Source organism: Dendroctonus ponderosae, unplaced genomic scaffold (genome assembly GCF_020466585.1).
Source record: "Dendroctonus ponderosae isolate FM_Combo_2020 unplaced genomic scaffold, Dpon_F_20191213v2 Dpon_F_20191213_2, whole genome shotgun sequence".
In the NCBI taxonomy this organism is placed as follows: Eukaryota; Metazoa; Arthropoda; class Insecta; order Coleoptera; family Curculionidae; genus Dendroctonus; species Dendroctonus ponderosae.
The window spans coordinates 13,475,194-13,496,649 of record NW_026018165.1 but is presented as its reverse complement, the minus strand read 5'-3'; the positions used below and the strand labels follow the sequence as shown (position 1 = coordinate 13,496,649).

Sequence of the window (21,456 nt, the reverse complement as noted above, 5' to 3'; positions counted from 1 at the left end):
ACAGCTTGAGCCTAAGTGTGTCGCAGGATACCTTCTAGGTGATAGTTCTTGATTACTTTTTGATAAATAATTCGTTCTTATTGCGAAATAGGAGCACTATTTATTAATCTGTAATAAAAGACGTGAGGAAATTATGTCTTTTTTAAAGACAAAAATTTTTGAGGCAAAATACCCAAAAAGAAGTTTGTAAAAAAAGTGCTATGATATTAGTAGAAAATTAGAGTTCTAATGATCTAAGATTTAAGTCCAAATTTGGCTTCTGATCTACTACCTGAAAACATACAGGCTCAAAAATCTAGGCTGATTCTAATTTCACAATCTTATTATGTTAACTCGTTAGTTTGATTGTGTTTGTAAGTGTTCGAGTATAATTCTGATTGGAATATTCAATTGTCTAGTTTCTCGTGTTAGACAAGATAGATTCGGTATTCGGTATTTATCAATTAAAATACGTTTCGGTGTTTTCCACCATCATCAGTTTCTATGTGTAGCGTTGTAACAACGTTACACATAGAAAAGAACAAGGCAAGGTTACAAGCGTAGATAAAGACAGTGAAAATAATGGACGTTTACAATATAGAGTACGTAAAATAAGATTTTTCTTTCTCTATGGTTTACATATAAGTAGAAAAGTAAATGGCGTGTTGCCTGTTACATATTTGATTTATAAAATTATTTCAATCTCTAATACACATTCTCATTTGTAATTTTTGTTGGTAAATGCTACAGATTCTTTAAATAAATTGTTTTCAGGTACCAGCCAGTCCTTTTTATCTAAGTATTTCAAAATCTTAAAAGATGGCGTTCGAAATTTGTCTCATTTGCGGCTCTCCACCGCTGTAATCTCTAATGTTTAACCCAACCAAACCTCACTTTCTAACAGAGACAAGTAGTCCCTGCTTTCTAACATGTTTTTAGTTTTTGAGTGATGTATGAAAACATTTTTCTTTTTATTCAGAATAATTACTTTTCCCCAAAAGAATGAAGTTTGCATATAGGGTAAGTGACAAGAGTAACACATTAATAATCAACTGAAGTACCAATTGAAACAAGAATGAATTAATTTAAAGCTCAAATAGGTACTTGAACAGCCGGTCAAAAGCAATGCAGAAAGCATGCTTTTCCCAAACAAACACCTATTAAGTATGAATTCCTGGAACTAAAGCAATTATTGCACTTATATGCCGTACAAACGTGCATGAAATGCAACCAGAACATGCAATTTTATAAATTTTGCAATGGAAAGAAACTCTTTTCAAAGATCCAGCAAGTATGCAAATTGTGTGTGCGATTAATACATATTTACATATACCTAGAGGCATTTATTTGAATGAGTTTCTTGATATACAGAAATAATAAAATAAAAAGGCCTGAATTAGCTCAGGCTGAAATACTTAAATGTGGAAAAATAGGAGTCCTTAGACTTCTAGCAAAATTAGTAAATTTACCAACAGTCTGTTTTGGTAAATTATCGATGTAAACAGGCACAGTCGACAACATAAAATCATGTAATTAAGTCATCAATAAACGATTAACCAAGGGCACAACACAGAAAAATTATAAGTATAAATAGGAATATAATAAGCTTATTTTTTTCAGTTCCAGAATCTCCTGGGGACGGTACATAGGGAGGGAGGTTTATTATTTTCTCCGGATGGAAATTGCTTAATTAGCACAGTGGGAAATAGGATAACGATATTTGACTTGAAAAAGTAAGAGCCCAATTTGATGCATAACTTGAACAGCAGAAAGTTAACAAGATGTGAATTTTCAGGAATAAATCCAACACTTTGCCCGTAGAAAGCCGGTATAATTATGTTGCTCTCGACATAAACGCAAATGGGTCCGCTTTATTGGCAATCAATGAAGAGGGCGAGGCCCACATTATCAGTCTAATATCGTTTAGCATTGTGCACCGCCATAGATTCAATGGAATCTGTCGCAATGTAAAGTTTAGCCCTGATGGAAAACACGTCGCTGTATGCAAAGGCAATAACGGTAAGAGCAAGCTTTAAGCAGAAGAAACAATGACTAACATTTTATCGTTTTCAGTTCTCGTATTTAAAGCCCCAGGTTTAGTGACTGGAACACATAATGCCTTTGAAATGGAACGCGTTTTTCATGGAGCCTACGACGAAACCACTTGTTTGAATTGGTCGTCGGACTCTAAAATTCTGGCTGTTGGATCCAAAGATATGGCGACTAAATTGTATTCATTTGAAAGGTAAAAGCACGGACTCTAAAACACCATTTTATAATTTATTGCGCTCTTTAAAAACAGTGAAACAGTGGAAATCGGAAATTCGATACTCTTGATACTAATTTTGCTTTCAGATTCAAGAACTTCAGAATGTACTCACTAGGCAGTCATACGGACGAAATAGTTGGTTGTTTTTTTGAGCAGGAAAGTTACGATTTGATAACAATATCGAGAAACGGTCAAACCTGCGTATGGGAGTGCACTGTTAAGCCTGGCGAATTAGAAGTTTTAAAAGACCAGGCTCCTGCCAAGAAAAAAGTAAATATTCATCCGTCTTATGTTAGCTTTATGATTATCGACGACTTTTTTATTTGCTTTACAGAAAACGTCTGACGATAATGAGGAAGATGATGTGGACATAACAAAATCTGTTGAAAAGACTCAGGAAGAAGTTGAAGAATCCCTGAAAGAATCTCCCGAGTGTAAGGCGGAGGATAATAAGTTGCTGTATATGAGACTGGCCAGACACTACTTGGCAGACGAAGTGAGGAAGGAGCATCAAGAAGCCGTCCTAACAGCAGCAGCCTATCATCCCAAGGCAAGGATTTTAGTGACTGGTAAGTTGTGATTTTAGTTTAAATTGCTTTTGGATACAGAATGGTCTTTTCCAGGCTTTTCGTGTGGAGTTTTTTTCATTTACGAGACGCCTGACATGAACTTGATTCACTCCCTGTCGATATCAGAGCAAAAAATATCTTCGATAGCCTTGAACCAAACAGGGGAATGGGTAGCTCTGGGATGTAGCGGTATTGGGCAACTTCTAGTGTGGGAGTGGCAAAGTGAGTTACATCGAAATTTATGCTTTTTATCAAACTTACTCCCAATAAATCCTAGGCGAAACCCACGTGATGAAGCAACAGAGCCATATGCTCAATATAACGTGCCTCAGTTACTCTTCAGATGGACATATAGTAGCCACAGGAGGCGGTGATGGCAAGGTAAAACTATGGAAAGTCAGCTCAGGATTCTGTTTCGTTACATTTAGCGAACATTCCAGCGCGGTTACTGCTCTTGCGTTTTGCGCCAGCAAGAACTTTATTGTGTCAAGCTCGCTTGATGGAACAGTTAGGGCTTTTGATATTACTAGGTAATTTATTGCCGTTTTTTCCTAAATTTACAGAAATGGTACGAAATTTCTTTTCAGATATCGCAATTTCAAAACCTTTACTTCACCCAGATTAGTTCAATTTTCCTGCGTATCCGTGGACAGCAGCGGAGAGTTTGTTGCGGCCGGTGGACAAGATGTTTTCGAAATATACCTTTGGTCAGTGAAAACGGGCAGATTACTGGAAATTTTATCCGGACATGAAGGACCGGTGGTAGGTTTTGCTTCAGCAACAATCAAGGATTTAAGTTTAAATGGCACTGTTTCAGTCAAGCGTAGTGTTCAGTCCGGGTTTAACTTCCACTACAATGGCCTCAGTCTCCTGGGATAAAACCCTGAGGACTTGGGACGCTATTGAAAAAGGCTCTTCGCACGAAGTAATCGAATTGTTAGCCGAAGGAGTATTTGTGACCTTTAATCCTAACGGCGTTGAAGTGGCTGTGGCGACGCTGGATGGGAGAATATCCGTTTTTGAAATACGCACTGCCACGCAAGTTGCCTCTATTGAAGGCAGAAATGATTTAGGTAGTGGACGCTCTGATAATGACTTGATTACGGCCAAGAAAACTTTAGAAGCCAAGTAAGTTACAAGCTGCGACAAGGTAGAACGAATGCTCATTTGAGACATTTTCAGGTGCTTTTCAACTTTATGTTACTCCGCTGATGGGGCATACATTTTGGCTGCAGGCCAGTCGAAGAACGTCTGCATCTATAGCGTTAAGGAGAATTTGCTTGTGAGAAAGTTTGAAATTACGCAGAATAGATCATTGGACGCTGTAGATGTAGGTCTGATAAACATTTTTTATTGTCAGTTCTTAAGTTTCTTCTTTAGGATTACATCAACAGGCGAAAACTGACTGAATTTGGAAATATGGCTTTGATCGAAGAAAGAGAACTGAGAGAAGGCGGTAATGTTGCCATCAAACTTCCGGGCGTTAGAAGTGGCGAAATGTCGAAGCGCACTCTTAAACCCGAGGTAACTTGAAGCGTCAAAGCAGCAATTCATGCATAATTACAAACAGTAATTTTTATTAATTCAGGTACGTGTTTTGTCCTTGCAATTCTCACCCACTGGTCAGCAATGGGCCGCGGCTACCACTGAAGGCCTCTTGATATACGCGTTGAACTCAGGAATTGTGTTCGATCCTTGGGATCTTCAAGCAGATATTACTCCTATGGGAATCAACAACGCTCTGAAAGATCAAGATTATCTTAATGGTTTGTATTTATCATTGCAATCAAGACCTGTTTCATAGAAAGAGAAGATCGACAGAAAACGGAATGATCTAAACTAAGCTTCAGATTTATTGAATGAAATGAAATACACAGCTTTTTAACTCTTGCTTTGTTGCAGCACTGATAATGGCAGTAAAAATGAACGAGGCCAATCACATCAGACAAGTAATAGAAACGATTCCAGTCTGTGATGGTAGGTTGACTAAATATTTGATGTATATTTAACTGAAAATTCCAAAATTTTCCAGTTGAATTAATCGTTTCAAGTCTTGGACTTCAATTTATCAAGCGATTGTTGTACATTTTCGCCAGCGCTTTAGATGCTTCAAAACACGTTCAATTTTACTTGAAATGGTTGAAACACATTATGACCATACACGGGTCAAGTCTCGTCCAGCAAGGGAACAAGCCAGCTCTTGTAGCAGTGCTACAAAGTGTTGAGAGGCGAAATGAGCAACTTTCCAAAATGTAAGTAACTTTTTTCAGTTTGAAGTCGTTTACGTTTCTATTTCTCTGAATCTTAAGGTGCGATTACAATCAATACATGACGGACTACGTTCGGTATTCACAAAAAACGGTTGTTAAAACCTTGGATGAAGACCATGATGAAATGAACGGAAAAAGTGACTTGGATAGTGAGGATGAAGATGCGTTTATGGACAATTCAGTTTTAGACTAAAAAAATTGTGTTATTGTATAAAAAATATTTCATACGCAATTGAATACTTTAATAAACATTGCTTTATCGATTTTTTGAGGTGGCGAAAATTATCATGAAGGGAATGGTTTTGCAAAGAAAAACGCCATTTATTCTTATCAGAAACAACAGAAAGTGGATGATCAAACAGAGTGATTCAATTATTTGGCGTAAAGCGTTAGTATGACTAAATTAATTTCGATTCTTACTATCGTACCAATGGCATTTATTGTTGGGAAGTGCCTGAATTCAGGTGTAAGTAATGAAAAAGCGCCTACAAAAACATCATGTAATTTTAAATTTTATTGATATATAAAATTGATAGCAACAGTATTTGTTGATTACTTAATAATTGTATAATTATAAAAGACTAAAAAACCAACTTAAGTTAACGAAATATTTATGCAAATATTAGAGCTGTAATATTTGGATAAACATTCTGTATGATGCATTACGGTTGTAAGCTAAATATAATTTTAAGTTCCCGTTACACTGGTAACGAAATATAAAATCTCTTTTATTATTTACAATTTTAAGAACTTTTCAAAAAGCTATATTGAGTTTTCTTAGACTTGCGCTTTCAAATAATTCAGATTTAAAATTTGTCCCTTGAAGGCATCATGCGATTTTCCGTTCGAAGACATTCAAAAAGGCCAATTCATTTCATGATAGATTCGTTTTGGTAGAGAAAAAACACTACAGAGCAACGATTTAGGCATTTTTCCATAAACATACTCATATTTCCGACTAAACTAGAGGTAGGTAAGTGATGATATCACAATGTTTCGTTTGAATAGGGTTTGCAGTTTAAAAAGCTGAAATGGAAATTTACAATTGGCCTCTTTTCTGTCTTTCAAAATAAAAAGATGAAGGTATTTTGTGAGAGACACACACAATAGTAGCACCAATACGTGTCACAATTCCATATTACTGTTAGCAATGCGGCTAAATCTAGTAAGGGAAATTAATTTTAGTGAATATAAAAAATACGTTTTACCTGTGAAGAATTGCAGAAGGTTTAATGTTGTTCCAAATAACATTTGTATTCTAAAATAAAATTTTAACTATGTAATTTTCATAACTGCACTAGGAACGATTTGCCTCGGACTCCGGTAAAATTGACTAATTTTTGAATTGAAAACCCCGGATTCATTGCAAAATTCATTGAAAATACCTCCAACTCTTGATTACCGGTGTTGGCAGTACCTCGTAATGTCAAAAATATTCATATGTAATGAGTACTTTAGCTGTTTTACAGAACAATGCATAATGCTACATTGCTATCTTTTGACACCACACAATATTGAAGAAACTAAAACTGAAAATTATCTTCTTATTACAGATAGATCGAGACAGATTTCTATATCTATCTATAAAAGCTTAATTAAGAAATTAAAATAATTATCTTCCCAACTCCAACAAACGATTGTTGGCCCATACTGCTGGGACTGGGGCTATGAAAGAGATTCCGACTATCCCAATGCTGGAAGCTTACCGTGTTCACAAATCATGTTATCATCATGATATTCAATGATCAAACTGCTTTTCAATTGATACTTAAAAAGCCCAGCTCTAAAAGGTAGTCAAAATAAATAACACCAAAATTGAACTTTAATTTGCTTTACGATTCAAGCCTGAATAAATATTTCAGAAAGGAATCGCAAAACAAAGCAGATACAATATTGTGACACAACACCAGGACACAATGACAACCAATAAAATAAATATATACAGCAACCCAAAAAGAAAAAAAACTTTGTTAGTTAAAAATGAAAAAAAAATCGTCTCGTTTGGATTTAGGAAGGCCAACCCAATCTTTATCAGTAGCGTGATGATCCACCATTCATAATATTTTCCAACTATGCACATATTTGCACTCCATTGAGAAAACATAGGATTTTCCCAAAAAACATTCTGGGAAAATTATTAAATTTTTTGAATGCCAAGGAAAAATTTCCTTTATGCATCATAGCAGTCGATTCAAGATTGGCTTGCTTAAGACGATTATTCCATGATAGTTGCACCATTATAAAAACATTACTTTATCGATATTATATATACACATATTTGCAAAAGTTAATCATTGTGTGGTGCAAACATTTGCTGACAACTTCATTATTTTTCGTCACTTCGGTAAATATCAGCATCTGCCTATAAGTCTCTAACACTGTCTATTCCACCAATTTTAGGACCTTGCCAATAGCAATCGTCCTATCTGAAAATACAGACAAAATATTTTTCAATCTCATACTTTAGTACCTATACTGGGGGTGAAAGAAGTATACAGATTACTATTTACTTACTCTCGTCTCTTAATGTGAATCTACCCATTTGAGGGAATTGTTTGAATGGTTCTAAACAGATAACACCTGCACATTCTATTCTCATAATAGCTACTTGGTCTTGTTTCACAAATCTCGGTCGAGTCTTAGATTTCTCTCCAGTTTTCTTATCGATTAGACAAATTAAAGCCTTGAACAAAAAAAAAACGTTGGTTAAAGAAAAGTTGCAAGAGCAAAATTGTTTTATTGCATTATTGGGCCATCGCCTGTTTTGCGACGTTTTCATTTCATAAAAATCAAATTTTTCTCGGTACCTTAACGGTGATTTCCTCTGCGGCGCAGTGAATATGCATCACCGCGCTATACCCAGCACAAATAATCGACTTGTGTTCAATGATAACGAGTTGTGCATCAAAAACTTTGCAGGTATGCACGGGGTTCAGGGCATCGCATAGCACAAAACCTGGACTAACATCTTCCTCTTCAACTCCCTTCACTTTGATTTTCACATTTTCGCCAGACACAACTCGGGACACTTCGTCATCGTCGCTCAACAGCATGTCTACAGTAACTGGGGTCTGTAACAAAATAATCACATTTTTGAGCTTCGTTGGTTGAATAGTGAAGGCTCATTAAAACTCACCCTATTAGGCATTATAACTAAACTCTGCCCCTTTCGACACTCGCCTGACTCCACTTTGCCCATTACCACCGTACCCATATCCTTATATTTGTCTACAATGGGCATCATAAACGGCCCATCTTGTTTTCTATTTAATGTTGGTAAATTGTCGATAAACGGAATGAAGGCACCGCCTTCAAACCACGAACAAATGGACTTTTCAACTGGATCTTTGAGGTTTTGGCCCAATTGTCCGGAGCAAGGCAGGAAGAACAGGTCTTTATTGAAGATGAAACCAAGCTTTTTAAGGTAGGGGAGGATTTTGTCTCTGCATTCGTTGTATCTTGAAAAAAAAAGCAGGTTCCTAATTAAACTAAAACTACGTTTTTCCTTCATTTAAATTAGGAAATATTCCGAAGTTCATTATACTCATGATATGTTTAGCGCGTTATTGCAAAACATTTATTTTATGACTCATGATATTGGCAACCAAATTTTATCGAGACAAACAATTTCGGATGTAATTTCCAAGAGAACACTTACGACCTCGTAATTATGAATAGTTACCTAGTTTCATCCCAGTTCACTGTCGGGTCATCCATTTTATTAACTAATACGACTAAATACTTTACTCCTGCTGTTTTTGCCAACATAGCATGCTCTCTGGTTTGCCCTCCTCTGTCAAAACCAGTTTCAAATTCTCCTGAAACATTTTATTTAATTTAATATATGCACGAGAGCAATGCAGTGTAATTTTAACTAAGAGGGTTTACAAATAAGAACCACACATATGTGCTTTGAAAAAAAAATAAGTTGATTATTTAAAGGCTAAAAGAAAATACTTAATCTGTATCAGATTAATTCCCATTCTCAAGCAAATAGTGTTACATAACTCCGTTCAAGGATTGTAGAGCGGCGACGAATGCTAATTTAATTATCTGGTACTAATAACGGGTTTTTACCTTTTCTAGCTGAAATCACTAATACTGCTAAGTCAGCTTGAGCAGCCCCTCCTATCATATTAGGCACAAAACTCTTGTGCCCTGGAGCATCCAGAATCGTAAAATGCTTTTTGTCAGTCTCAAAAAATGCTCTACCAACTTCCACCGTTTTGCCTTTATCTCTTTCTGAAGTTCACAAAAAACATGTAATTAGACCTGGAAAGTTTTATCGGGAACCAGATTTTTACCTTCTTGATTAGTATCTAGAGCCCAACTAAGGTACCAACTCTCCCTGCTTTTTTCACAGGCCTCCCTTTGGTACTTTTCAAGTGTTCGCTTATCAACCATTCCAGTTAGAGCCATGATTTGGCCGCCAATAGTACTCTTGCCTGCAAATCGAGTGCAAAGTTTTAATACAACGATTCATTCAGCTTAACGCGGCGAAATTCCTACCTGCATCGACATGTCCAATGAAGACAACATTAATATGCTCCTTTTTATCTTCCACCTCTACAGCCATGTCAGCTTTCTTTTTCTTGAGCTTCGGCGCTTCCTCACTAGAAGCTTCTTCGTCATCATCATCTTCTGGCGTTGAAGCTTGGGCGGCACCTTTAATGAATACAAATTATCAGATACTTTTAAAAACCGGAGACATTCAGCAGTTGAAGCTGATTCGGTAGCGTTCATACCAGAAGCTGTACTATCGTCGTCAGCGACATCTTCCCAAGTACCGCCCGCTCCTGTAGGGCTGTTATCGTCAGTGGCTGCAGGCGGAACAGGCGGAGGTTCCTCAACTTCTGGCGGTTCGGATGAAGATGACGATGGAGTACCTGCAAACAATTTCTCAATGTCGGGATCAAAGTTATTAAATATAATTAATTTAAGAAATTAATAGATAAAACGCTGCAGTCAATAGGCAGAATTTTTTAGTTTTAGATATTTGGGGTTTTAAAACCGGCTGCAGTCAGACTAGCTGCTAATCCAATCAGTAAAAAATAAAATGTTGGCTGATAACCAGCCAAGTACTAAAATTAGTATTAGCTGGAAATGTATATTGCAAAACATGAGGATATTGGCTGTAAAATCCAGTATGAACCAGCACTCCGAGCAACAGCTTTTATCTCCAATCGAATATAAAGCCGCATTTGATTCGCCCCATATCTGGGGCAAGTGGATCGAACACTTTACAATTTACGTTCAAATAAATTTTGCAAATCAAGTTTACTTAGTTAGAAAAGCATCAATATGGGCTAAGAAAAAATGATGAACGGTGATCAGATACGGACATTTTTCTGGACTCAGACATGGCGAAACATGTACAGCTTGACTTTCATATGTTAAAACGGTGGCTCCCAAGTCCCATGGGACGCTGTTAAATATTTACGAGTCCCAAAAAAGTGAAAAAATCGAGGCCACCTAACCTACAAGTACCAGGTTGTCACAAAAACAGTTATACGCGAACTTACCGTTGACCACAGGCTGTTCCTTGGGTGAGGCTTCTTTGCTCTCAGCCTCGTTGGGGCTGGGGCCGTCTTCGGAAGCTTGTTGAGATCCAAAACTAAATGAAGGCACAAATTCGACTGCGTTTACGTTCAACGTGGAAAATTTCGCTGTCACATCTGTTCCATGACTGGGGCTGCTGTTGCTTGAATTACTATCGGCTTGGGACTCCCAATTATCCGGGGCTGTATTAGTGGACATTTTTGTTTAGTTCTGAGTTGCCTTTAAAGAAAAAAATGGGAAGAAACGCGAGGAAAACAGGAAAATGATCGCCCGCGTGCGCTTACTCTGTCACCTACCGGATCACAATGGCCGAACGTCATGTCACACGTCATAACGACTGATGTTGCCAAGTATGCAAAAAATTTCAAACACTTTTAAGATTTGTTGAACTTTTACTCACCGGCATTGCCAGATCGCGAGATTTTGCCGGAAAAACTGTAAACATATATAATTTTTTCCGAATATTCTTATATCGACGGTATTTGCGAAATTTTGCTTAAATTACTGAGAAATAATTGAATTATAATTGATAATCTTTCAAGTCACTAACGATTCAATTGCTAAAAAATTGGTTTTAAATATTTATTTTCATTTTAATATGAAACGCTCATTATCAGTGGCGCCGCCGTAAAAGGGGCCCTCAGGTGGCAACGGCCGAAGGTGTAATGTGATATACATTTTCTATTTTGGTTTCCCTTTTGTGACAAAATTGTTAACAATATACGGTGTTGTTTTCAGAAATAAATAAAAATTTAAGATATTTATACGGACAGCTAAAATTACTTTATCTTATAGAGCTAGAGCAATAATAAATTTTTTGTTGTTACTGTTTTTTGCTTATGCAGCCATTTTCTCCATCCCTTTTCCTTGTAAACTATCTCCTTCCCACCTGTTGTTGTCAGTTGCAGTTGTCAGACGATCATATGGTGTTGTCGAATGGCATGATTGATAACCGGGAATCCTGTCCATCTTTTCCTTGCTTGTTTTCAGATCCGGAATATTAGTTATGGGTATTTTAGAGAAAATATCGGAAATCGAGAAAGAAATCTCGCGTACTCAGAAGAATAAAGGTGCCTTGACTAAAGTTTAAGTAACCTGTGCGTTAACATGTAGGCATTTTTCAGCCACCGAGTACCATTTAGGTCTGCTGAAAGCGAAATTAGCCAAATACAGGTCGCAGCTTTTAGAACCGTCGAAAAAGTCTGAAAAGGGCGAAGGGTTCGATGTACTGAAGAGCGGCGATGCCAGAGTGGCCCTAATAGGGTTCCCTTCAGTGGGAAAGGTACTCACTGCTAAACATCATCAAACAACTAGGTTTCAATCAAATCAATCTCTTACAGTCAACATTGCTTTCTACACTGACGAAAACCGAAAGCGAAGCAGCTTCGTATGAGTTCACTACATTGACATGCATCCCAGGTGTAATAGATTATAATGGGGCCAATATTCAACTACTGGATTTGCCTGGAATTATTGAGGGCGCCGCCCAAGGAAAGGGCAGAGGCCGGCAAGTAATTGCAGTTGCCCGTACGGCAGATTTGGTTTTAATGATGTTGGACGCGACTAAGAAAGATGTACACAGAGAGTTACTAGAAAAGGAATTGGAAAGTGTTGGCATCAGGCTGAATAAACAGAAGCCCAACATCTATTTTAAGGTAAGAGAGTTCTTGGACTTTTGCAACAATAGATGATAGCAACTGAAAACTTAACACCCGAAGATGAGGAAGGAAATTAAAAAATCATGCTCCCAGAGCTGCTGCTAGTGCCTGACTGTTTAAATTTGTAGATTAAAAAAGGAGGAGGTGTCTCCTTCAATTCTACTTGTCCTCTAACTAGAATAGATGAAAAGCTGGTTCAACTGATTCTCCATGAGTATAAAATATTCAATGCCGAAGTCCTCTTTCGTGAAGATTCGACTGCAGATGAGTTGATTGATGTGATCTGTGCGAACAGGGTCTACCTGCCTTGTCTTTACGTTTACAACAAAATTGATCAAATCTCGATCGAAGAAGTTGATAGAATTGCTAGGCAGCGCAATAGTGTAGTTGTGAGGTACAACTTGAATGGGCCATAAAACTGGTCGCAATTTATCACCTGCCTTTTTAGCTGTAATATGAAACTGAATTTAGATTATCTGTTAGAAGTGCTATGGGAATTTTTGAGTCTTATTCGTGTTTATACGAAGAAACCGGGTCAGCCACCAGACTTTTCTGATGGTTTAATTCTCCGAAAAGGAGTTACAGTCGAACATGTGTGTCATTCGATTCATAGGTAGGAGTCTTTAATTTAATCGGAACAATCCGTAAAAATTCGCTGTTTTTAGGACGTTAGCTGCTCAGTTTAAATACGCTTTGGTTTGGGGCACCAGCACTAAATATTCCCCGCAAAGAGTGGGCCTTTCCCACATCATGGCCGATGAGGATGTCATTCAAATTGTAAAAAAATAACTTAAGTTCTAGCAACAATGACAAATATATTAACGCCGATTATTATGGTGAAACTACTGTTGTTAGGCCTGTTAAGTATTTCAATACATAATATTTGAGTATAAAATAGCGCACTTCATTCTATATCCCAGGAAAAAAAGGAATTTGAAATAAAGCGCTAGCCAATAGTGTAAACCAGATTATATTGTTACAAGGTTACATCGTTAGTCTATTAAAATACAGAAAAATAATTTGAATCCATTGATTTTATAATTAGTAACTCGGGATATAGATGTCAACAAAAACATACAAACATTATTGAATGCCATTTCCATACGAATTATTTTCGCAAAAAGTGGATATTTTTTTATTGCTTCATCCAATAACGCAATAAAACAAAGTAATGGCAGAGAGTGAGACAACCAAACATAAAAGAAGCTTAGAAAACAATATACAAATATAATATAATTGCATAAAAAATATATGTACAATGCTAAATAATTGTTAACACAGAATTTTGGTAAAAAAACTTAACAATAAATAAAAAGTGTGTAGGTGTTTACCACCAAATTCAATAAAAAAGGGTTTTTGAAAACCTGCCTTCGAAACGCTAGTTTTAACAGTCGATTATTAAAAGGAAGATTAGATCGCATTGATTGAAATGAAATAGATCTCAGCCTTGCTGAGAAATATGGAAAATAGACACCTAATCTTAAATCAAATATCACTTACATATATCTGTTAAGGACGGCATAAAACTGCCTCTTACATGTAGATACACATTGAAAAATATGGTTTCCTCTAGCTAACGGACACTGTTTTAACTTATCGATTAACATGTAAAACACCAAGACATCAAAAATTAGTACACCCTGTGTGTTTGTCATCTTAGATTATAAAATATCTCTTGTACTATGTTCAATATTTTCGAGAGTCAAATAGAGAAGGTAGTAAACATTTTGTGCATATGGGGAAAACATCACATCACAAACACACCGATCATTAAAACCAAAGGAAACTGAGTTGTGAAATTACACTTTTAGTGTTTATTTCTAGGTTCGTTTTTAACGTAAGTTAAGTACAATGAATTTACATAGAAGGCGGATGTATAAAGGAAAAGCACCACAAAGAGTGGAAAAAGAACCATTGCGAATACTTCGATCAAGATGTCACGAATGCGGGCTCTTGGTCAGGATATTGCACAGGAGTTACGTGGCACGCAACTTGTCCTGCTGTCCATGCTGCCGGGAGTATTCGGAATACTGGTTAATCTATGATTTAAATCCAAAACAAGCATTATTACACAGTCATTTTAAAATAAACTTTAACTACCTCAACTTCCTTGAATGCTTCTTATGATTAGTCGTATACCTAAATTGTTGAGTATTAGTTGAAGTTAAAGCATAGGATTTGAGATGCGACTTTACACAAGTCGGCAGAGGCAGTTGCTCAATACTGTAAACGGTTGTTCTCGCCACAATCGCTCGACAGCACAGTTCTTGCAGGCTTAATACTTTATTAGACCTATAATATAAAAATCATGTCCTTTCCAGCTGGGTTTAGCTTGCAAACGACCGAAAAAATACCTCCAAAGCCGCTCCATCCCGTTCCGCTGCAACGCCATTCTGGACAGTTCGCAAAAGCTTTCGTGTATGTTAAAGTTGCAAAGTGGAGACACCTCGAAAAAGGCCATACTATGTTTATTGGCGTAGAGTTGAGCGTCTCTTTGGCTCACTTTCCGTTTGAAAGCCAAATGCAGCCGATTACCCACTAAAACTTTTGGAACGCCTGGCGCGTGACTGTCCACTTCTTTAAGCCAGCGGTCTAAGCCATCGAATGACCATCTAAAAATCGCGTATTTTATATTTTACCCAGCTTTATGTGACTCAATATAGTCCAATGTACAAGGTGTCCGTAAAAGAAATGCCTGACGTTTTCAGAAATACATTTTTGAAGGAACAGTGGCTGTTTTCATGAACTTGTCTGCTAGATATCAAACGTTCCTAGGTAGAAACACCCTGTGTATGAGCAAAGCGTATTTGCAACATTTTTACTAACCTATTGGTAATATCATAAACCAGAAGTACACCCTGGGCTCCTCTGGAATACGACCTTATTATGGTGCAGAATCTGCCCTGTCCCGAAGTATCCCACAATTGCAACTTTACTCTCTTTCCATCAAGGAGAATGGTAGTAGTTTTATATGCTGCAAAGAACATAGTTTTCATGGTACCTCAATTTATATACAAAATGAAGAACATTTTTTCAGATAAGCCGGTTGTAAATGCGAGTTTTTTTTCGTAAAACATTTGATTTGCTGGATCACTGTGTAGATCAACGATCTATTGGAAAACGAATGTTTATCTAAAACGAAAATGAATCAAAATCATTAATGGCATAAAGAAACTAAACTGATTTAGCCTAGATGACCACCCAAGATCCATTGCCACTTTCCTTAGTAACAATTCACGAAGGCGTTTCGAGCTTCCACAGTTCACTTCACAATAAAACACTTAGTTTAAAAAAAGTAGCGCACCGGATATTTGGTTAAGTTTACTTTGCGACTTTTACTTCGGTTAACCGATTTTCATAAAATTGTTTTGTACCAGTAGCTTAGCTAATACAGACGGCAAAAATGGGTTTTATTTCCATTCTTTACGGAAATTAATGCAGACACTTTGGATCGTGATTATAATCATTTGTTTTCAAACACACGAATAATACTTGAAGCTGTGCTATACTGCTCCTAATCTTGAAAACTGCCAAAGAATGTAGAAAAAAGAGGATTTTGGAAAGATGATCTAGTAAATGGATATTTTCAAAACAAGTAGAAGAAAGGTTGAAAACATCTTATCTATTGAAAAGGGTTGAAAATATCGCATGTATGGTAACAACCTTTTCGTTAAAGCATTTGATGTATTTTTTTTTCGTACAAAAAACTAGAGTTTGGACTAGGGCTTCGCCCGTTTTCAGGCGCTTGAACGTTGAAAGCGCTATATCTCCAAAACGGTTGCAAAGATCAGAACAGCCGCAATAACTTTTTCGACGCCCCGTCTTCATTACTACTTTCGTGAATTAAATTTTAACAAAAATTCCTGTTAAAAAGATACAACAAAAATGTCAATCTCTCAATAAGGACTGAAAATACCCAAAGAGACGTTATTTATTTTTCGATAACTCTTCTCGGGGATTGCCTTTCACTAGTTAATTTGTTTGGAAATTCTGAAACTTTAAATATATTTAAGCAAAACCGAGAAAACATAAAATTTGCTCGAAAAGGGAGAAACATATCTGTTGAATCATAAAACCATTTTGATACCAGTTTTCTTTATCTCCTTAGGATTGTAGGAAAACTCCCCAACCGCAAAATTAATGAATTTGTGAACATTTTTTACTTACATCTGGAAAACGGCCGAAAATAACGCAACAATCATCAGGACGTTTTCGACAGTCTTCTTTTCTTCGATAACATATCAGAAATCCCTAACCGTTTTAAAGCTAGATGCAAAAATGCGAAATTTCTGCAAAGTTTAAGAGATAACATCCCGTTTTTTAACAATTTCATAAATTTTTTTTGAGTTAGCAGGCCTAAAATCAGGATGATATTGAATGGGGGCACTTTTATATTTCGTTTTACACAACAAAGTGTCTTTGTGAACAAATTTCTTTATGTACTATTTTGCCTTAGTTTCCTCAACACTGCTCTAACATTAACAAGTGAATCAAATGTATGGGATTCTTTCAACCAATTTCAACTGAAAACATATGCATTTAAAACTGTAAAAATGCTTGTAAAACCTGCGACTTTGCAACAGTTTCTAACAGACAGGAAGAAAGTGGGTATTTTAAGCGATGTTAGTAAAATCCTGAGCAAATAAAAACAACGCAAAACTAAATTAGTAGTAGTGAAGAATCAATACGTACACTTACCACTGCCACTACAAAAAGGGCTCTCTAAAGCACCATCATCCAAATCGGACAATATTTCCTGTTTGCCCACATCACTGTCTCCTACCAGAAGGAACTTCAGCAGATAGTCGTACTGTTTTTCAGGGGGCTTGCTAGGTTCCCCGGCCATAGCAATGGAGCTAGTTTGTTTGCAACCATAATCAAATAAAATAGTGAAAGTATATCGCTGAGTAACTTTAGGCCAGCTGAATGCAACGTTTTCCGGATACAGTCAAGCCCATTTTACTTTGAGGATTGCGAGTTCGGTAAACTAATGGCCATCTGAAGCATAACAATGCAAGGAATGCCGCTCCGCTGAAGAATAATGAAACGTTCCTGCTTGGATAGTTTATTTTTTTTTTTGCAAGGTCGTTCCTTTAGTAAATAAACAGATGGATTTTTGCACTTAACCGTTAAGAAAAGCGAATTGCGGGATTGTCACACGGTCACCGATACACAACGTGGTTCAACACGTTAACACTGGGTAAATTTCAACAAAAAAATACAGTTTTTGCTACTTTTTTTCGCAAAATGGACAGAAAATTGTTCATGTCACTTTTACTGGATTCGAGTGGGGGGTAGCATGGTTGCCAGCTATTCATCCACGCCCCAAACAAATAAAAACAACTCCTATTGCAACCAATCAATGTGATTGGAGGCACAGAATTTGCATAACATGACCAGTGTTGCCAGGTCAAGTACTACAATAGCAGAAGAATAGACATAAAAAAGTAGGTAGATTTAAAAACAAAACGAAATATAATTAAATGAGTGTACATTTGAGATGAGTTCTCACCAAAACGTTAGAATTACCGTAAAAACGGTAGACCTGGCAAGCCTGAACATAACCTAAACTGTCATTAAATGAGTTCAAATACAATTATACCTGTGAATTATACTGAAGTTTTTAATAAACACATAAACATATTAGAATATAATTTGAACATTCCTTAATTATGGCATCAGGTGATTCAGAGAAGAGAAAGGTGAGTTTTTGCATATAACACGTGCTGAAAATGTATTGGAGAAACCTTCTATAAGCTGCCAAAGTTTGAGCCTTTACTGATGTGTTTTTGCTCGTAGTACGCCGTTGATTACCATTTCCCATTTGCAGCTATCTACTGGAGCTGACAAGAATTGTATACATCTGATGTTTTCACATTTTCGCAGATTTATTAGTCATAAATTTCGTCTTCAACCGGCTCCTCTTTTGTCTCGTCCCCCAATAATCACAGGAAAGTCTTGAAGTTTGGTTTTCTTGGCTTCAGCTGTATATTTTGCATATATTCGATTTGTCTTAATTTCGTGAGTATCTTACCAATCCATTTCTGATCCCAAATTATCATTCTATCTTCTACCGGATTGTTCGACACTTTTTCACAACATATTTGATTCGTATGTTGTTTCCATTTGAGTTTTCTATTTTGTATCAGTTGTTTATGTCTTCCGCCTATCCTTGCTTGATGATTAGTTCAACGATGATTTTCCAGAAACTTTCAATTCTAAAGTTTCTAGTAACCGTCTGGTCTTTAAGGGGTCTGAATCATCCCGTAAATTGAACATTAATTTTAATTCTGATGATCAAACTTTTAATTAGCACCCTTTTACATATAACTTTACAAATTTCAGGCCAACAATCAAATGCAGGACCAAAAGGAGAAAAAACGAAAGGAATCGATCCTGGATCTTTCCAAATATTTGGAGAAAACGATCAGGGTTAAGTTCGCTGGAGGCAGAGAAGCTAGTGGGATATTAAAGGGCTACGACCCTCTCTTGAACCTCGTACTAGACAATACAATCGAATACCTGAGAGACCCAGACGATCCGTACAAACTAGCGGAGGATACAAGGGAACTAGGCCTTGTTGTGTGCAGAGGAACTAGTGTAGTTTTAATTTGTCCCATGGATGGCATGGAATCGATTCCCAACCCGTTCATTTCACAAGACTAATAATAACTATATCTGTAAGTAAATATAAATGGTGTTTTTCTCTCGCGTTCATTGGAGGAAAGGTAGCGAATTGAAACCAAAGTACAACGTGGCAACAACAGTGTTTAATTAGGGCAGAAAGTAGAAACAGTCTAAAGAACTCATCAGTCTATTTGTCATTATATCATGGCAAACACTACTTACAAGTCTATCAGACTTAGTAACGTTGAATCTCTAAGCCGGGAGATTTGCAAAGTAACAACCAAGCTGAAAAACTGATATAAAGATTTACCTATAGATAAATGCTAGTTGTCCATTTTATGAAAGCATCGAATTAAGACTTGGGAAATTTCGTTAGATGGTATCCAATTTTCTAGCAGTGTTCTTCAGTTTGCCTGAACTTCTTTGGGTGTTAAGCTTTCATTCAGATTAGCTGATTCAGTGCACTTCCATAGTCCGTAGGTCTTGCCGATAGTAGTCTGCCATAATCTCAATGTACCATCTTCAGATCCCGAAGCATACAACTCGCCATCCGGAGAGAATTTTATGCAGTGAATCGGGCCGAAGTGACCTTTGAACGACTCTGCAAAAAAATCCCAGGATTAATTTACCCGATTGAGACATCTATTTTTTCGCAGTTATAAAGCAAACAATGTTTTTTAAACCCTTCCAAAACAAAACGTAACTAATAATTTTTATATCATATTAAATTACCTATTTCTGTGCCATTTTGATAGTCATACTTGTAGACCTTCAGGTCATCCCCACCTGCGACAAAGATACTCTTGTCCGGATGTAGGGATGCAGAATTAACAGGCGATGGAATGGTATATTCTCGGATTTTATTGAGGGTTTCCGCATCATAAAAGGCCACTTTGTTGGAATAAGCCACTGTTAATACCGAACCGTCTTTGGATACTTCCAAACTGTTGGGGCTGAACGGGAAAGACACTTTGTGGATTTCCTGAAATTTTCAATTCATTAGGATTTATTTTTTTGTCTTTTTCGCCAATTTACCTGTTTATTTGACCTATCCCAGACTCTTAAGGTTTTGTCATCTGCACAAGAAACCAGGTGCGTATCATTTCTGAAGAACAAAATGTGTCTTATGCCAGCTGTGTGGCCTGAGAACACTTCTGGAACTGCAGATAGACAATAGATTAGATTTTAATAGAAAGTTTCAGTCAAGGCGCTTACCAGCTTCAGGTTTATTTAGGTCAAATAGCCGAACCAACTTCTCATTACTGGCTGTTGCTAACAAAGCGGAATCTCGAGAAAAATTTACACTTTTTACGATGTGATTGTGCTGGAAGGAATGCAGTTCTTCTCCAGTAATGGCATCCCACACTTTGCCTGAAATGGATCCAGTATAATTTGGCGCCTAAGCTAAACGGTTAAAAACATTTACCAGAAAAATCAGCAGCCCCACTGGCAGCTTTTGTAGCATCAGCGTTTAGGGCTACGCCCCAAACAGCCCCTTTATGTCCTTCAAATGTGCCAATCCAGTCTCCAGTGTCTCCTTGTCTGAGCATGGGTTTTCCGTCTGAAGTAGATTTAAACGTTAAAATTAACTGTTACTTATGTGGAATTACGGAAACTTTGCATGGTTGAGTTGGATTTGGAGCGGAATATTAATCAATCCGAAACTAGGCAAGTGTGGCTTACCAGCTTATTTGTTATTGGTTTTGAGAATTCTAGCAATAAACTTCGTCCATATGCTGATAAATTTTGCATTGTAAATTAAGGCTTAAGAAATGAAAATACCAGCATTAAAGTAAGTCGCAAATTGCTAAATTATCTCGAAGTAATTGTTGTTATCAAAGGATTAGTAGATACGGAGTTATTATATGCAAAAAAGGTTGAAGCAGGAAGATCGACAGCTTGCCCTTGATAGTTATCAAAGGCTTTCCATTCAAATCAAAGGTCGTTTTCTTTATAGGGTCGACCGGCGGCCGAAAAATCTAGGCCAAGGTGTTATTCGTGTCTCCAAGAAGGTTAAATGCTGCAGGTATACAATATGTTTGACGAATTTGTAGTCAACAAATCCTGACCTTACAGAGTTCGTGTTTACCTTTACAGGCAGAAATCAAGAAATAGCTGCTCTCGGTGATCTCTGAGAAATCCAAGTGGACGACGGGTCGCGTATGTCCACTGCAAGTCAATGGCGTTTGTCGTAAGTTAGCCATTTTCACAAAAATTCGAAGTAAAACTATAAACAATGCACTTTACACGAGTCCGACGAACGAACTGAAGTTTTCAACTAGCGCATATATCGCAATCGGCTCCTTGCTTAAATGACATGCGCAATTCAGTTTGAGGTTACGTTCAGAGACAAGTCTTGTCTTTATCTATGGTCTTGTCTGTGGTTACGTTAATCAAAATCCTGAAACTTCTAACAGAGACAAGTCTACTTGTCTTTGCTTCTAATTACTAAAACGGGTATGTATATGGTATGGATTAGGACTCGGAGCCAAACTCGAATAATTCGAGTATTCAAATATTCAAAA

At 37.0% G+C, this 21,456-nt stretch overlaps 6 protein-coding genes across 8 annotated transcripts in view; 3 read left to right on the top strand and 3 right to left on the bottom strand.

Moving 5' to 3' along the window:
• LOC109544449 (periodic tryptophan protein 2 homolog) overlaps positions 1-5,351 on the top strand; it is a 5,790-nt gene extending 439 nt beyond the window's left edge. Inside the window, exons 1-16 of one of the 2 annotated variants that reach the window (XM_019914627.2) lie at positions 871-999; positions 1,600-1,712; positions 1,775-1,998; positions 2,053-2,224; positions 2,335-2,518; positions 2,583-2,817; positions 2,872-3,039; positions 3,095-3,347; positions 3,405-3,579; positions 3,635-3,945; positions 4,000-4,147; positions 4,198-4,341; positions 4,406-4,583; positions 4,720-4,794; positions 4,850-5,069; positions 5,127-5,351. In XM_019914627.2, the coding sequence (XP_019770186.1) occupies positions 982-999; positions 1,600-1,712; positions 1,775-1,998; positions 2,053-2,224; positions 2,335-2,518; positions 2,583-2,817; positions 2,872-3,039; positions 3,095-3,347; positions 3,405-3,579; positions 3,635-3,945; positions 4,000-4,147; positions 4,198-4,341; positions 4,406-4,583; positions 4,720-4,794; positions 4,850-5,069; positions 5,127-5,280 (2,772 nt within the window). In that variant the 5' untranslated portion in view covers positions 871-981 and the 3' untranslated portion in view covers positions 5,281-5,351. Of the gene's footprint in view, positions 1-870; positions 1,000-1,599; positions 1,713-1,774; positions 1,999-2,052; positions 2,225-2,334; positions 2,519-2,582; positions 2,818-2,871; positions 3,040-3,094; positions 3,348-3,404; positions 3,580-3,634; positions 3,946-3,999; positions 4,148-4,197; positions 4,342-4,405; positions 4,584-4,719; positions 4,795-4,849; positions 5,070-5,126 lie in introns of those variants that run through there. The other variant, XM_019914626.2, reaches the window with a different exon arrangement.
• Positions 5,352-5,588: 237 nt separating this feature from the next.
• Positions 5,589-10,971, bottom strand: LOC109544451 (eukaryotic peptide chain release factor GTP-binding subunit ERF3A). Its single transcript, XM_019914629.2, has 10 exons — positions 10,610-10,971; positions 9,833-9,973; positions 9,597-9,752; positions 9,392-9,532; positions 9,165-9,329; positions 8,770-8,905; positions 8,224-8,545; positions 7,895-8,158; positions 7,602-7,770; positions 5,589-7,513 (listed from the first exon to the last, which is right to left on the bottom strand). The coding sequence occupies exons 1-10, from the start codon at positions 10,842-10,844 to the stop codon at positions 7,470-7,472; spliced, it is 1,773 nt and encodes a 590-aa protein (XP_019770188.1). The 5' UTR covers positions 10,845-10,971; the 3' UTR covers positions 5,589-7,469.
• A 574-nt stretch (positions 10,972-11,545) lies between these two features.
• LOC125503418 (developmentally-regulated GTP-binding protein 2-like) lies at positions 11,546-13,199 on the top strand. The gene is made up of 6 exons (XM_048663733.1): positions 11,546-11,716; positions 11,771-11,928; positions 11,987-12,301; positions 12,433-12,698; positions 12,753-12,917; positions 12,970-13,199. The coding sequence occupies exons 1-6, from the start codon at positions 11,653-11,655 to the stop codon at positions 13,091-13,093; spliced, it is 1,092 nt and encodes a 363-aa protein (XP_048519690.1). The 5' UTR covers positions 11,546-11,652; the 3' UTR covers positions 13,094-13,199.
• A 59-nt stretch (positions 13,200-13,258) lies between these two features.
• On the bottom strand, positions 13,259-17,604 carry LOC125503420 (ras-related protein Rab-40B-like). 2 transcript variants are annotated; one of them, XM_048663736.1, is made up of 5 exons: positions 17,003-17,604; positions 15,131-15,278; positions 14,659-14,916; positions 14,405-14,596; positions 13,259-14,343 (listed from the first exon to the last, which is right to left on the bottom strand). In XM_048663736.1, exons 1-5 carry the CDS (start codon positions 17,148-17,150, stop codon positions 14,262-14,264), a joined length of 828 nt encoding a protein of 275 aa, XP_048519693.1. In that variant the 5' UTR covers positions 17,151-17,604; the 3' UTR covers positions 13,259-14,261. The 2 variants fall into 2 exon arrangements, with proteins under 2 accessions (XP_048519693.1, XP_048519692.1); XM_048663735.1 differs by having other exon boundaries at positions 16,997-17,603.
• Positions 17,605-17,826: 222 nt separating this feature from the next.
• Positions 17,827-18,999, top strand: LOC125503421 (U6 snRNA-associated Sm-like protein LSm7). The gene is made up of 2 exons (XM_048663737.1): positions 17,827-18,006; positions 18,650-18,999. Exons 1-2 carry the CDS (start codon positions 17,977-17,979, stop codon positions 18,968-18,970), a joined length of 351 nt encoding a protein of 116 aa, XP_048519694.1. The 5' UTR covers positions 17,827-17,976; the 3' UTR covers positions 18,971-18,999.
• A 55-nt stretch (positions 19,000-19,054) lies between these two features.
• Positions 19,055-21,234, bottom strand: LOC125503419 (serine-threonine kinase receptor-associated protein-like; the record flags this gene model as incomplete). Its single annotated transcript, XM_048663734.1, is given in 6 exon segments — positions 19,055-19,532; positions 19,664-19,913; positions 19,967-20,091; positions 20,147-20,302; positions 20,358-20,492; positions 21,021-21,234. Coding segments are annotated over 6 exon segments (978 nt in total). The 3' UTR covers positions 19,055-19,335.
• Positions 21,235-21,456: the final 222 nt, after the last annotated feature.

Excerpts from the sequence above, each read along its gene's own strand:
- LOC109544451 (XM_019914629.2), bottom strand. The coding sequence starts at position 10,844 with ATGTCCACTAATACAGCCCCGGATAATTGGGAGTCCCAAGCCGATAGT. Across the intron at positions 9,753-9,832 it reads CGACGATAGTACAGCTTCTG|GTGCCGCCCAAGCTTCAACG; the intron begins GTATGAACGCTA and ends TATTCATTAAAG. Across the intron at positions 8,546-8,769 it reads GTGAACTGGGATGAAACTAG|ATACAACGAATGCAGAGACA; the intron begins GTAACTATTCAT and ends TTTTTTTTCAAG.
- LOC125503418 (XM_048663733.1), top strand. The coding sequence starts at position 11,653 with ATGGGTATTTTAGAGAAAATATCGGAAATCGAGAAAGAAATCTCGCGT. Across the intron at positions 11,929-11,986 it reads GGTTCCCTTCAGTGGGAAAG|TCAACATTGCTTTCTACACT; the intron begins GTACTCACTGCT and ends AATCTCTTACAG. Across the intron at positions 12,699-12,752 it reads CGCAATAGTGTAGTTGTGAG|CTGTAATATGAAACTGAATT; the intron begins GTACAACTTGAA and ends CTGCCTTTTTAG.
- LOC125503420 (XM_048663735.1), bottom strand. The coding sequence starts at position 17,150 with ATGGCCGGGGAACCTAGCAAGCCCCCTGAAAAACAGTACGACTATCTG. Across the intron at positions 14,917-15,130 it reads GTTTATGATATTACCAATAG|ATGGTCATTCGATGGCTTAG; the intron begins GTTAGTAAAAAT and ends CGCGATTTTTAG. Across the intron at positions 14,344-14,404 it reads AAGCATTCAAGGAAGTTGAG|ATTAACCAGTATTCCGAATA; the intron begins GTAGTTAAAGTT and ends TTTAAATCATAG.
- LOC125503421 (XM_048663737.1), top strand. The coding sequence starts at position 17,977 with ATGGCATCAGGTGATTCAGAGAAGAGAAAG. Across the intron at positions 18,007-18,649 it reads GTGATTCAGAGAAGAGAAAG|GCCAACAATCAAATGCAGGA; the intron begins GTGAGTTTTTGC and ends TACAAATTTCAG.